General features: G+C 26.9%; 1 protein-coding gene across 17 annotated transcripts in view; it reads left to right on the top strand.

Annotated features, from left to right (window-relative positions):
- The window catches only part of LOC107452693 (eya transcriptional coactivator and phosphatase 2), a 145,024-nt gene that overhangs the window by 52,264 nt on the left and 78,292 nt on the right, over positions 1-14,468 (top strand). For 9 of the 17 annotated variants that reach the window (XM_071181542.1, XM_071181541.1, XM_071181539.1 and 6 more), the window contains exon 2: positions 10,851-10,918. In XM_071181542.1, the coding sequence (XP_071037643.1) occupies positions 10,851-10,918 (68 nt within the window). Of the gene's footprint in view, positions 1-2,041; positions 2,326-10,850; positions 10,919-14,468 lie in introns of those variants that run through there. The other 8 variants (XM_071181534.1, XM_043046468.2, XM_016069258.3 and 5 more) reach the window with 4 other exon arrangements.

Here is a 14,468-nt window from a genome sequence, read left to right as displayed (position 1 = left end):
TTTAATGTCGCATAAGAAAGAATTTCTTCAAAAAATCGTTTTCTAATTTTACATAGTACGGTTTGTACGAGTTCACATGTATGAATAAAAAATATTACTACTAAATATGAGTTCGGGCTAACTTCTGTAGGTCCGAGACCGAAGAATTTAATTTTAATCTAAGCCCACCTGATCTTAAGAAATATAGGATTACTTAAAGTCCGAGTTCGAGATATACGTTGGATAAAGGTCAAAATTTTGAAGTTTTGCTGGTCTCGCTACTCAGACATTTAATGTCTTAACAAGGAGATAAGTTAATAAAACCTTTTCTTAACATTAACCAGTAAAAAAAGCGAAGCGACTAAAACTCCATGATGATTAAAACAAAAAAAGAAAATTACATTTTTAATCTAAATGAAAGTCATTTGACAATTAGTGTTGTTTTGATATTCTTTCGCGTTTCCTTATTTGTCATTTTCCTCACTTTGTGCATTAGTTTTTGCCGGTCGCTTGGAGAGGTTTTGATGGTCTCATCTAAAGGTTTTCCTTAAAGCAAAGTCTACGGAAAACAAAAAAAATTCCGTACCTTCCAAAAGTGGTGGTAAATAGTTGAGGTCGTTACAGAGAGGTTGGTCTCTTTGGAGATTTCACTGTATGTTCTCATGTTGCTTAAGTATCATGGTTATTTATCATTAAAATAGTTAATAATAAATATAGGATAATATAGGAATAGTACAACAAATGCTTACATTAAAAAATAATGTGATAATTAACTTAATGGCTCTTTAGATAGATAATAAAATAAATCAGCAGTGGCTATTGCGCAGTATTGCATTGGTAAAATATTTCCACCGCTATTCCGCCGTCTTTTGATACCAGCGCCACTTTAAAGGAACTAATCCTCATCAGCAGTTCGCTTTAGTAGAAGTAATGTTATAACACCAATTTCTAGGGTTTGGTACGATAGGATAGCGTTTATGTTATTCAACCAATCCGTACTAAGCCTTAAAACAAGGGTTAAGGAATATTATTTGTATACTGCTCACATAAATTTGAAAAGAAAAAAAAAAAGAAACATCAGTGTAGGGTATACTGAGCAAATGTTATAGTGGGCTGTGAAAATTTACCTTAGAAAAATTTCAGTGTAGGTCATACCAGGCAAATGTAAATGTACATGTATATTAAAATTAAGTTGTGTACTTACTTGCACAGTTTGATTTTAGAAAAGTTTCAAATTTTTCTGGTAGGGTCGTGTTTACAGTTTTTAATTAGGCGAGCCAATAAATTTTATTTGTGAAGTTCTTTTTTTAATTATTCTTATTTATTTCTTCTTCTTATTATTTTGTCAAAACGAAGCGATCTTTAACAGTTATAAATTTCTTAAAGTAAAGTAAAAGAATAAGAATAAACAGATCTAAAACAGTGAGCAATACCTACTTGCACAGTTTGATTTTAAAAAAGTTTCAAATTTTTCTGGTAGGGTCGTGTTTACAGTTCTTAATTAGGCGAGCTAATAAATTTTACTTGTGAAGTTCTTTTTTTCAATTATTTTTATTTTTTTCAAATTTTCATTATTATTATTATTTTGTCAAAACGATGAAAACTATTGCGAAATAACTTTTAAAAAAATATTAACAATCTGTATCAAAAAAAGGAAAAAAAATGTCACGTCAATTGGTGTAGCCATTCAAAAGATATTCGGGAAAGATTAATCTGCAACAATGGCTTTAAACAATGAAATTACGAAATTTAGATATTGCGCTTGAACTAAATGACACCAGCAAGCGGCGATTGTTTACAAACCACTTGGCAAAAATTTGCAAATTGTCGGGGGGAAAAAACACGATCCGTTTTCGAGTTATTAGCGAACATTCATCCTGACTTACTTTCGCTTTTATAAATAAAGATTTAACTAAATCAAACATTTGTTTAAAAGTAGTAAAAAGATTTTCTCATCTATAATTCCTACATCATTTGGCGAGACAAAATTGGCGAAAAATAAAGTGGCACTATCGCAGTGACAGCTGACCACGTCTTCCGGTAACCCTGCTTGTTTGATATCACTGTATGAGAATGTGAAGTCCCGCCTCCCACACTTTCACTGCCAAGCACCAAAATGAAGCTTGTTTTGGTGGAATTTTTGCAGAGGAAAACGTGAGCATGTGACTTATGCGGGAACGGAGCAACAGTGAAGCGCGGGATACATCCTCATCCCTAACCCAACATTTTTTGGAACCCCTTAGAGATATGCTGTACTTTCAAACGAAAATGGTGGATTTAGATGAGTGCAATAATAAAGAACCTTCTGCAAAAAGAACTTTGGAGGATTTATCTTATCCCAACAAAGTAAGATTGAATCAAAAAAATTATATGAACCAGCTTTTAAATAGAAATAAACAATTAAAGTTCTACATAGATTTTTTTGAGGAAAAAAAAATCTATGTAAAACTTTAATTGTTTATGTCTATTTTAAAGCTGGTTCATAGTGACTAATTAATATTGTAAATAATATGAGCGGCCACATTTTCAGATTGTACGATGCTTTTAAATCAATGTATTATAACTGTCAAAGAAATTTAGAAGATTTATCTTTTCCTAATTAAATAATGTTGTTTGTTTTTAATGAATAGTGGTGTCATTTAAATGGTAGTGTATCTCAAGATACTTAAGGAAATTTAAATGTTTTCTTTTTCATATAATTCCTTTTATAATGACATCAGAATGTTATCGATAAATGATAAAAACAGAAAAGTTTTCTGGATTAACTATGCCTCTTAATTATTATAAGCTACTTAAAAATTAAAAGAATTTATTTTTATATCGTTTATCTCATTTTTTCAAGGCTTATTAAAAACTAAATAATATTTTTTTATTTTTTTATCGAATTTTGACAATGAAAGTGTTTTAGGGATACCTAATGAAATTTTCGATTTTCTGCATTTATTTTCAATAAGAAAATTTTTTACATAGACGTTATAAGCATGATTTATTTCTAGATATACTATGCATAAATTAATTAATATACCAGAAAAATAAATTCTGAGGATATATCTTTTTAGTATTCATGTCATCTTAAAAGTTTATTGTAAATTGTATAAGCAGATTATTTGCTTAATTGAATTTAAATAAAAAAAAGGTGTTTTAAATTACTTAATTTAATTACAATTTTGAATACCTAATTAACCTATAACAATATCTAATTTAGAATACCTAATTAAATTAAGAAAATAATTACAATACTTCTAATTTTAATTTGTTTCATAATAGCAGGTAAATGTTATACATAAATGATATAAACATTAGTGTTTGCTGAATTCGCTATATTTTTAGATGATTTATCTGTACATTATTTTCCTCATCTTTTCAAAGTTTTACATATTAACTAAGTAATATTTTATGATATATTACGTTATCTATTTCAATTTGTTTGATAATAATAAGTCTTCACATTTTTAAATAAAGAGAACATAAAAAAATTTCTGGATTTACTATGTTTTTAAATCCTTATAATATTACTAAAATTGCAATTAAGATTAGTTATTTCATCCTCAATTAATATAGCTGTTAGTTTTGATTAGATTTATATAAGTTAAATCCCTCAGGACATTTTTAATTTATAATAACAAAAATATTTGAAATAAATGCTTAAGGACGTAACCATATTTATATTTGATTATAATATCACTTTAACTAGATTTATCATATTTTGATAACTAGAAATATTGCTCTCTGACTTTTGTAATTAAAATTAGAATTAAGTCAGTTTTTATATTATCCTTGATGTTTTACTGAAATCTTTGTTTGCTTTTCTCTCATCTTTAATAAAAAAATATCAACTTAATCTGAAAAGTTGACATGAATTATAAACTTCAACAACACCTGGATAAGTAATTTTTATACTTTTATCTGGAGATAAAATAAAAACGAATCAGTAAAGTAGCTTTAATTAATCGATTTAATTAAATATGTAAAATTTAATAGAAGGAAATCCAGATTCCGGCGTACTACGCCAAATGTAAGAAAACTAAACAAGGCAATTGAAGGAAACTGGTGTCATCAATTGAGTCTGATGTAAAAAGAAATCCTGAAGATTAAGAAAAGATAATTGAGGGGAGGGGGGGGGGTAAACCCTGTTTATTGGAAGATGATACCATACTTATAGAGAGAATGAATGATAAACTAATTTCAAAGTTGAATATGTGATGTTTAAAAATCATAAATTCCAGAATACTCTTCAGTTTCTAAAATGTTTTTAAATGCCTCATAGGAATTTTCAAAAACATCGATAAGCAATATTATTGCAAATCATAATTAACCAGCTTAATTTTTGTAAAATATTTTTATATCTTAATCTAAGAAATTTTTACTCAAATCTTGAAGAGTTAGCCTGTTAAATAATTACATTAATTTTGATTTTTCTACATAGAATTTAAGCGACAAATCCAGCTGATAGTTAAATCTTTAATATGAATAAATATAAATACATAACCATGTGTACTTAAAAAATAAACGAATACAATAGATTTTAAGTAAATAAAATCATAATACTAAATATTAATTAAATTCTTTTTAATGCATGCTTTGTTTTTCAATTTTGATTTTGAATATTCGTAATTATTGAATAACAACAAATTTTATGTTTTGCAAATGCTTGTAAGTATCTGTATTAAAGTATTTTATTTTTAATTGCAACAAGAAATAGCGTATCACTATTTTTACCGATAATTTTAATTATACGCAACCGCAATCTAAGCATAACTTAAAAATGGTGTTGATGTTGTAGTTTATCTAATATGTGTTCAAAATTAAACTTTTAACGCGAGTCATTAATAGATTTTGGCGTAAAATTTCTACTTTACGCGTTCGTTTTTTATAGTTTGAATTACAAGAAAAATAGGAATGAATACTATTTAAAGAAAGCTTATATTTTATGTAATTTTTTATGTATGAAAAAAAAAACTTAATATTTTCTTGTGAATTAAAATGAATATACAGTTATGTTATATTTGTTTAGGTCTCAACGTGTCAGTCAGAGAAAGATTTTTTTATTTTCAATTTAAACTTATTCCCTTATTGCACATTTGAAGAACTTGCTGAACCAATACTACCTTATATTAAAATAAGATTATGATCAAAAGAAATTTCTCACGTTTTAAACTGTAAAACAATTTTTGAATTAAAATATTGTTTAAATGTAAATCACATATTCTTGATCAGATAGCAAGGTCTTCTACCGGTTACACTGCAAAAAAATTTGGATCAAATCACTGTATTAAGTACTAGCACATTAGCATTTTAGGTGCATCATCCATATAAAATCCATTTTTACTGTGAAATATTATGCTGTAATTTTTGCGGAAATATTTATTAAATTAGAGTGATTCAGTAATTAACTGTAATCATTACTGCAAAAATTATGGTGTATCAAATTTTTTGTTCAATAATATGCTCCAGTCAAAATGGGAATTACAGTAAAAAATATCGTCACTTTTTACTGGAATTACTAAGTTCTTTCATTTGCTATAAGAAAATAGTTTTTATTTTGAATTTAAAGTTGTCCTTTATTGCAAACTTAAAGAGCTTGCTTAGTCACTCCTACCTTATTAATATTAAAAAAAAAAGGTAATATCTTATATACAATTTCACACGTTTTACACTATAAAAGGCTTAAAATTTTTTTTTTGAATTAAAATATTGTTTAAATTTAAATGAGGTATTCTAGTGATCACAGCAAGGTTTTCTACCAGTTGTTCTTTCCTCCCCCCCCCCTAAAAGCTCCAATTTTCTAGAATTATTAATCGCATCAAATATAATCAACTTTTCTTTCGACATAAATATTCATTCAAATGTAATCTATTATGAAGTATAGTGATGAGATGAAGTTAAGCGATGAGAAAATTTCATTGAAACAAACTTTTAAAGGTGAAAGTTTAAGTACATTTATATTTTAGTATCTTATCATCTTATAAAGTGTATTTTTTGTGTTTAGATAATTCGGAAACGTTATGAATCAATTAAACAAGTCACTTGTCAGCATATTTCTATGTGAGGTAACTTCCTGAAATGATAAGTTTTTATTTTTAAGAACTGTATGAGAATTTAAATTCATATTTTTGTGCAGTAGTACATTTTATATATTAAAAAAAAAGGTAGATTAAATGCGTTGTGGACTTTTTTTTAAAGGATTATTTATTTTCTTATAGATTAGTATCTTTAATAAAGGATATTAATTCAATATTTAAAATGAAAATTTTAAAGTACATTGTTTGATTGTATATATGAAGAGTAGTTTAAATCGTCTTGCAAGACAAATAAATAAATAAAATAAATGTAAATAAAATAAAGAAAAGGCATGTCAATTTTGTAGAAAGTTATTTTATCAAAATACAAACTGTGAAAATGGAAAAATTACTATATTTTTCACTGGAATAAGGTACCTAAAGTTAAGAGCCATATAACAACATGCTCAGTTAGTTGCCTCAGTTACCTTGTGTTTCAGTAACTTCTCATGAAAAATTAAATGAAATACATTTTAATTTCATAAAATATTTATAAACTATCTAGAAATTATCTAAATTTTTTTAAAAAAGTAAAGTGCATAATTATCTCAACTGCGGTAACTATTTCAAAAATACGCTTGTTAATCTTTCCATACTAAATTTTTAAAAATTCAAAAAGTTGCTTTATTCGTTAAAAAAGTTGCTTTATTTATTGCATTTCGTGAAAGTTAGGTAAAATATGTTTTTAATGAATTTTAGCATTTTTNGTAACTTCTCATGAAAAATTAAATGAAATACATTTTAATTTCATAAAATATTTATAAACTATCTAGAAATTATCTAAATTTTTTTAAAAAAGTAAAGTGCATAATTATCTCAACTGCAGTAACTATTTCAAAAATACGTTTGTTAATCTTTCCATACTAAATTTTTAAAAAGGTAAAATATGTTTTTAATGAATTTTAGTATTTTTAAAATTTTTAGAAATTGTCTAATTTTTTTTAAAGGTTCAAGCATATAAACGTCTCACCCGTATATTTTTATCTGCTTTGACAATATTTTACATAAGTTACAAATTTTTTTAGTGTAATTAATCATTGATATTGTTGCCGTATAATCTATCCACAAATAATAGCTTTTCTCATATTTGCCAATACAATTCAATTAATTTATTAAGAATGCGTAAGTACAATTCTGAACTTTTTATTTCGCTTTATTGTACTTAGTTCTTTTTTTTTTTAAGGCTATGCGCATTTGTTGAACTTAAGTTTTTCTTTTTTTAATAAAATTTTTAAATACTGCATCTAAAACCGCATTAGTAATGGTATTTATTATCCTGTTTACAATTATTGCTAATACAGTGAGCACAATTATTATTACTCCCTCCTTCAGAANTTTTTTTTTTTAAGGCTATGCGCATTTGTTGAACTTCAAAGATTTCTTTGACTGAAAAACCGTGAAGTTTTTCTTTTTTTAATAAAATTTTTAAGTACTGCATCTAAAACCGCATTAGTAATGGTATTTATTATCCTGTTTACAATTATTGCTAATACAGTGAGCACAATTATTATTACTCCCTCCTTCAGAACTGCGGACATTTTATGACGTTTTTCATCTGTTTGTCACCCGCACCCTCTTTAACTCAATGGGTTCAACCCTAGTGACCCATCTTTTCTCAGAAATGGATGGGAAAAAGAGTAAAAGAAAAGAAAAACAAGACAGAAAAGAAAATAGGAATAGAAAAAAAAGTGTCTTTTTTTGATGCCCCCTCTTCTCTCAACCCATCTTGGTGATCTTTTGAAGAAAGATACACACTCTTTCACTTGTTTTTAACTATAGTGATGGTTTATGAAAGTAGTATGTTTTTCATCTGTTATTCAATCATGTTCAATAAAATGTATGCTCAAGTTCAACGATTCAATGTTATCGTTAGAGTGTATAAGTTTTTGGGCTGATTATTTTGATAATCGGATAATTAAATAGGTCAATCCGTTGAAGTTCGAGAAACTGTGTTACTTCTGGTGTTACCTATTCAAGTTGTTATTTTAAAAAGTGAAACGAAATTGAACTGAATGAATGTGGTGCAAATAGGATTCAACCTTAATTAAAAAAAAAATTGAAGCTTATTTCTCTTTAAGATGAACCGCAGAGAAAGTATGTTTTTGTGTCTGATTTAATAGTTTAAAATGTCGTTTGCACTAACTAATTAGCTTATTGAATTTGATTAAGGTTGAGTCCTAGAACATGAAGATTCGATCAGCACTTTAAAAATTATTCAGGGTGCGTTTTTTCGTTTGCGCAATTTACAACCTTTTTTGACTTTCTATAACTTATCTGACATTTAATATAGAGTTCTTACTTTTTTACTGGAGCTTAATTAAAGCTCAAAAATTCATTAAATGCCAACTCTTTTTTAAAACGAAAACTTTTATATTTTAGAGCCAAAATGCCAAAATTAAAAGAAGAAGAATCCCTCTTTACATAATTTTTTATTTTATTTTGACTATAAGAATTCCTTTCTTTTCATTACTTTCTCGTCATTGCTTGCTACCGAAGGAAAATATTCTTAATCAAAGCGGAAGTTCTGCAGCAATACGCATTTAATTAATTAATATGCGCATCACTTTATTTTAGACAACGAAGTGATTCATTTTCGTCCGAGTTATTTAGGAAATAAAAAAAAGCAATCTATTTCATGAGAAATGGACATGAAGGGAGAGACAAAACATTCCGGAAGTGAAACATGTTGTTTTATTACCACCCCACAGGTCCGTCTGGCCAACAGGTGTCAAAATGCTGACTTGTCAAACGAATTCCTCCATACATTAAATTTTAACAAGGTTCCTGGACGCTACGGGTACTTGTAAAGAATGAGATCGATGATTTTAACATGTTTTTCTCATCGCCGAGATGAGTGCTAGATCAGTGGATTTATAATTTTATTTAATTTTGTTCCTGTCAGGGGCGTTAACTAGGTACTTAGGTGTTCAGGATGAAGTTTAATATATTAACTTAAAATTCCTCAAAGTTGAAAGAGTTAATATATTGCTGCAATGTAAAAGTTACATTTAAGATTTTTAATTAAGTGAAAAATTGTTCATATTCGAAAATAAGAAAATGATCTATTTCTATGATTTATGAAACAATTTCAAAATGAATATGCAATTTAATAAAATCGTTTGAAATAAATGGGAACACATACAAAATAAACAAGTTGGACGTTGAAACATGCAATCTGCTTAACACTTATGTTTTTTATTTTATTTTTATCTTCTGGTTTTAAATTGTAAAGTGTTGGGTAGTCTTTTAAAATCCATCTAGCTCTCCAAACGATTAGCTCCTCTGCAAAATTTTACAAAAATCAATCCAGTTATGCATTACTTTTCTATTGAATAACATTTTGAAACCCAGTTTTTTGATAGAGGAACGATCCAAAAGAGCAACAATAATTCTTTTTTAATTCCCCAACCTTCAACTGTAATCTTATATGAAAATGATTATTTACAATTAGAATTTTACAATAGTGAGATAAAGGTTGTTAAAATCTCGATCAAAAGGATTTAATATTCAATATTTTTTTTAATTCTTTTGAGTTGAATTAAGAATAAAGAAAAAAAATATTATTAGGGAAAATCAGACGAATTTGGTGGATTGTACGGTATACCGGTTTCTAAATCTGATTCTGTTGAAAGAAAATCTAAATTTAAAAAAATACATAATTCTAAATCTGTTTTTTTTTTTTTTTTTTTTTTTTTTTTTTTTNTTTTTTTTTTTTTTTTTTTTTTTTTTTTTTAAATTATTCATTAAAAGAATGATTACATAAAACGAAACTCGAGCAAGGAAAATTATTCTCTACGTTTAGATTCTAATTAGATTCTAACATTCTCTACATTTAGATTCTGATTATTTGAAGAAAAAATTTATTAATTCTTAAAAAAAAGTACAATTATATGAGAAATAAAAAAATAACTATTTAATGAAAAAAAAGCGAACATGGGGAATCGCACTCTATAATGGGATTCTAAATCTGTTGAAAGAAGGAATTTAATTCTTAAAAAGTGTTAATTTTATAAGAATTAAAATAATAATATAATCTGAAAAAAAAAAGCATGAATAACTGTGCTCTCTACATTTGGCACTCTAAATCCAAAACTAATTGAAAAAGGAACTTAATTAATTCTAAAAAAGTGCTATTTCATAAAAGATGTGTTATTGTAAGAAAAAATTTTTCTACTATAAATAATGAAATAATAATTGCTTTTCAAATAACATAAAACAATTTTTTAAAAATGACGTAAGAATAATTATTATTTTTTTTTAAAAAAAAAACAGTTGCATAAAACTTCACAAAGTAAATTTTAATCTGAGTTGCTCTGCATAAGCTGTTTTTAAAAATTTCAATATAAATTTTTGATTTATTTTTCAAAACTGAATGGGTATTAATCATATCTATATTTCAGAAATATATCTTATATTTCAGCGTAAATTCTTGTAAATATTTATATTAATAACTAGCTTAACTAGTAACATGAACAAAAAAAATTGATTAACTGCTTTTAATACACCTGCTGCATTATTTCAGATAAAAACTATATAAGCCTCACACAAAGAAATAGAATATTTTAAAATTTAAAACATCTTTCTAAATTTCTAGTGCTTTAAGGCTTTCAAATACAACATTTCATAAATATATGTTTAATAAAAAAATATTCTTATGCGTTTGCATAATACCAAGAATGCAAATATAAAACCACTGTTAATTTTGAATCGAAATATTGTTCAGTTTGACCAGGTTGAAAAAGTTTTTCGAAGAGTGTACGTAACATTTCTTACTCGATTATTTGTAGTTATTTATTCTATTTTTATTTTCAGGTCAAAAGAAATCGACAAGACGCCGAAAGTGATATAACCAATATTAGTCAGCACACCAATTCTATAAGGTAGGTTTTTTTTTTTAATAAGTTTATGAAAAGGATTTTTTATTTGCTATAACAAGTGAAATGAAAGTCATATCTATATCTCAATTATCGGAAATTGCACGGAGAAAAATTTTTTGGTAAAATTGCCGTACATAGAAGTACTAAGATTTCTGGAAAAAAATTCTTGTAATAAAAACTAAAATATACGGCGATTAAACCATTCATTGGGTAATTTTTCCGTTATTATACTAACGTTTATCTGGAATTCTGGTTTTCCAAATGATAGATTACAACATGTTAAGTAAAAAATACAAAATTGAAAAGTAAATTGAACTTAATATGCTTTTATACCATGCTCAAAGGTATCATGATAAAATTGCAAAATTTTATCACGTATTATAAACCACACTGAAAAATATATTCCGGATTAAATTACTGTAAAAAGTACCGGCATTCAGGGTGTCGGTACTTTTTACCGGAACATGTTACGAAACAAAAAAAATATAATATACCGTAATTTTTGCAGTATTAACTATCAAAAAATCACTCCATCATTCTAATTTTATAAATATTACAGAAAAATTATGGTGTAATATCTTACTGTAAAATTGATTTTACCAATGATGCACCCTAAGTGCTCGTACTTTACTGTAATTTGAGGGCGAAATTTTTTGCAATGCATATTTTACTATCAGTTTTACCAAAATCATTATTAAAGCGCTTCGTTTAAAATTACCGAGCTTTTTGGTATTCCCATGGAGCCAGAAACACAGTTTTTAAAATATACAGTAAGGGTGATAATTACAGAACATCCTGCATATTTCACTCCAAGGAATACATTGAATTAAGACTTTTAATATTTACTTTTCGCTAGCATTTTTGGTTCAGTAATCGATATTTTAGAAAAATGACAATAAATAAAATTCTTTTTTATGTTGAAAACTATAGTATTCCAGTATTTTCATTTTTTTAAAAAACTTTATTTGATCATTTTTTTCAACTTTTGTTAATATGAAGTTGTAAATTATGTAAATTAATACTCTGTTTTTTTGTTTATCTTGAACTATAATATCGTTAAACTTTTCTGCAGCGTTAAAATGGTATTAAGTTAAATCATAATATCGTTCAAGCTGTCGACACCTTTGATAGGGTATTAAGTTAAACCATGATATCGTTCAAGCTGGCGACACCTTTAATAGGGTATTAAGTTAAACCACATTATTTTTAAAGTTTAATAATGGGGTTTTAATTTGAACCATAATATTATTCTTTTCTTAAACCTGATTATAAGATACTACTGTTCAACTTCAACGGAAACATAGCTACATGTATCAACTTATTAAGGTTACCACTGTTTTTAGTTCTAACGATTGATACAAGGATTTAACATGGAGCCAATTTTCCTAAGAGCGTATGACAATGACCTTATTTCTGTTAATATTTTAATGCACTTAATTAAATGTAAAAATTATTGTGAACTGGTTTTTTAATGTATCTAAAGGGAAATGAATCGGCATCAATATCTATTTAAATTTTAACAAAATAAATTTTTTTAAAAGAAATTTATTTTTCCAAGTTCTATTTCGAACTTTTTTTTCTTTGCAAAACATGCCAATGTGCCTCATAAAAAACCCTTCAAGGCATGAAATTGCTGTATTATCACTCCCACTGCAGATCAGAACGTCAGATATTAAAGAAGATTAGTCAGGGCACGTGCCCCTCCTACTGTTCCATTGTGGTTTGGAGGACCCTACTCTCCAGAGGGATTCAAATGCACACTCAATCAAATTTACAATCTGGCTGTAATCTCCGGTCGAGCTGTTGCCATTTTATAAATCTGTTAATCTGCTTTTGCACTATCTCTCTACTCAACTGTGTTGGGGGGTCAAGGGGACTTAATGTGGGGGTGTACATCCTTTTATTCCATCAAGTATTCCACCTTTTTACCACGGGGTGAAATTAAGTTGCTAACCCTAAAACCACCCCCTCAGACTATCGTTTTAATTTTTCCTCCTCTCTTTGTTGCGTTGACGCTGTCTTTTAATTTCTTTCCGGTTATAGAGATTCAAGGTATGTGAATTGCAACAGAAAAATTGAAATTTATTCAAAACTGCCTATCTTGGTTAAGCTTCAAATTTCTCAAAAATAAATATTTTTCAGAAAACTCTGTTAAATCTGATTCAACCTATTTATATTTAGAGAGGTATCTCACAAATGCCTAATAAAATTACATTAAATATTAGGTTTGTTTTAATAGTGCATTGAAATATGTACTTTTATGATACTGGAAAGTAATTAACAATTTGATACAGAATTTTTATTAATTATATTTGTTTTAATTTTTTTATACATTCTTCATTTATTTAGGTCAAAATAAGCCAAAAATAATATATTTAGCATTTTAATAATTTATGGTATGAAATGCAACTTGGAATATTGATGTCTTTTTCTGCGTTTAAGGTAAAATCTTTCTAACACCACTCACTTCCAAACAATAATTTTTCAAATTTGCAATTATTTAGATCTGAAAAACATAGTTATTCATCATAGAAATTTCTTAAATTTACAAAATCAATTATTGATAAATTTTTGATGTAAATAAAAAAAAATTAAGAAAACTCGAACTACTTTCTTAGATTTTATGTTTTAGAACAAATATAATTCCCATGATCTAACAGATTTTTTATTGTAACTTTTCGACTGTAATTAGTTAAGAAATATCGAAATATATTTTTGCTTGTAATTAGAGCATAAGAAAAATATTATATAAAAGGGACACCAGTGTCCCATCTGCATCAAAGTGTTAAAAGAAAATAATTTCTAAACAGCGATTTCTGGAAAAGTAAATTTACTGTTCTATGCCTACAGAATTATAAAATATAATTACTTTAAAAACGAAGAAAAATACATGAAAAGTATTGCTGCAAACATGCAAAATGTAAGTACCATCACTGCCCATGTTTCATTTTGAAATTTGTTAAACCACAACAAACTGCTCGCTTAAAATATTGCTAACTACTTAACAATCAGTCATTCCCTCTCAGAAAAAGTCGATTTGAATCACAATACGGTTCCACGTAATTGTTATCAATTCTAAAAAGTGTTATAATATTTGCTTGATTTCACTTCATAAAGGTTGCAACAATCTTTATGGTTCTACCAGCTGCATAAATTGTAACTGTTCAGTCACTTGGTCAAGATTTAGACATAACTACGAATCCCTATATTCTGGAAAAATTGATTTTTTTGCAGTAGTTTATTATGAACGAAGAGTATTTTAATTAGGCATAAAATAATTAATAAAAGACGTAAAAAATGACTCAGCACGAATAAAAATAGCTTCACTCAATTTTTAGATTGTTACAAATATACTTCCAAATATGGATAAATGCTAGTTATCGGTGCATTAGAATAATACGATAATTGTATTGAAACAGTTACACACTATTTATTTATATTAATTAATTCTTATCTTTAGACAGTCGAAGTTAGAGATATAGATCATGATATGGCAATGAATGGTGTTAAGTGAATAAAATATAACATGATTTTAGACCTTTATTATATCTGC

This window comes from Parasteatoda tepidariorum, chromosome 5 (assembly GCF_043381705.1).
Source record: "Parasteatoda tepidariorum isolate YZ-2023 chromosome 5, CAS_Ptep_4.0, whole genome shotgun sequence".
Lineage (NCBI taxonomy): Eukaryota > Metazoa > Arthropoda > Arachnida > Araneae > Theridiidae > Parasteatoda > Parasteatoda tepidariorum.
This window is presented reverse-complemented; position numbering and strand designations above follow the sequence as displayed.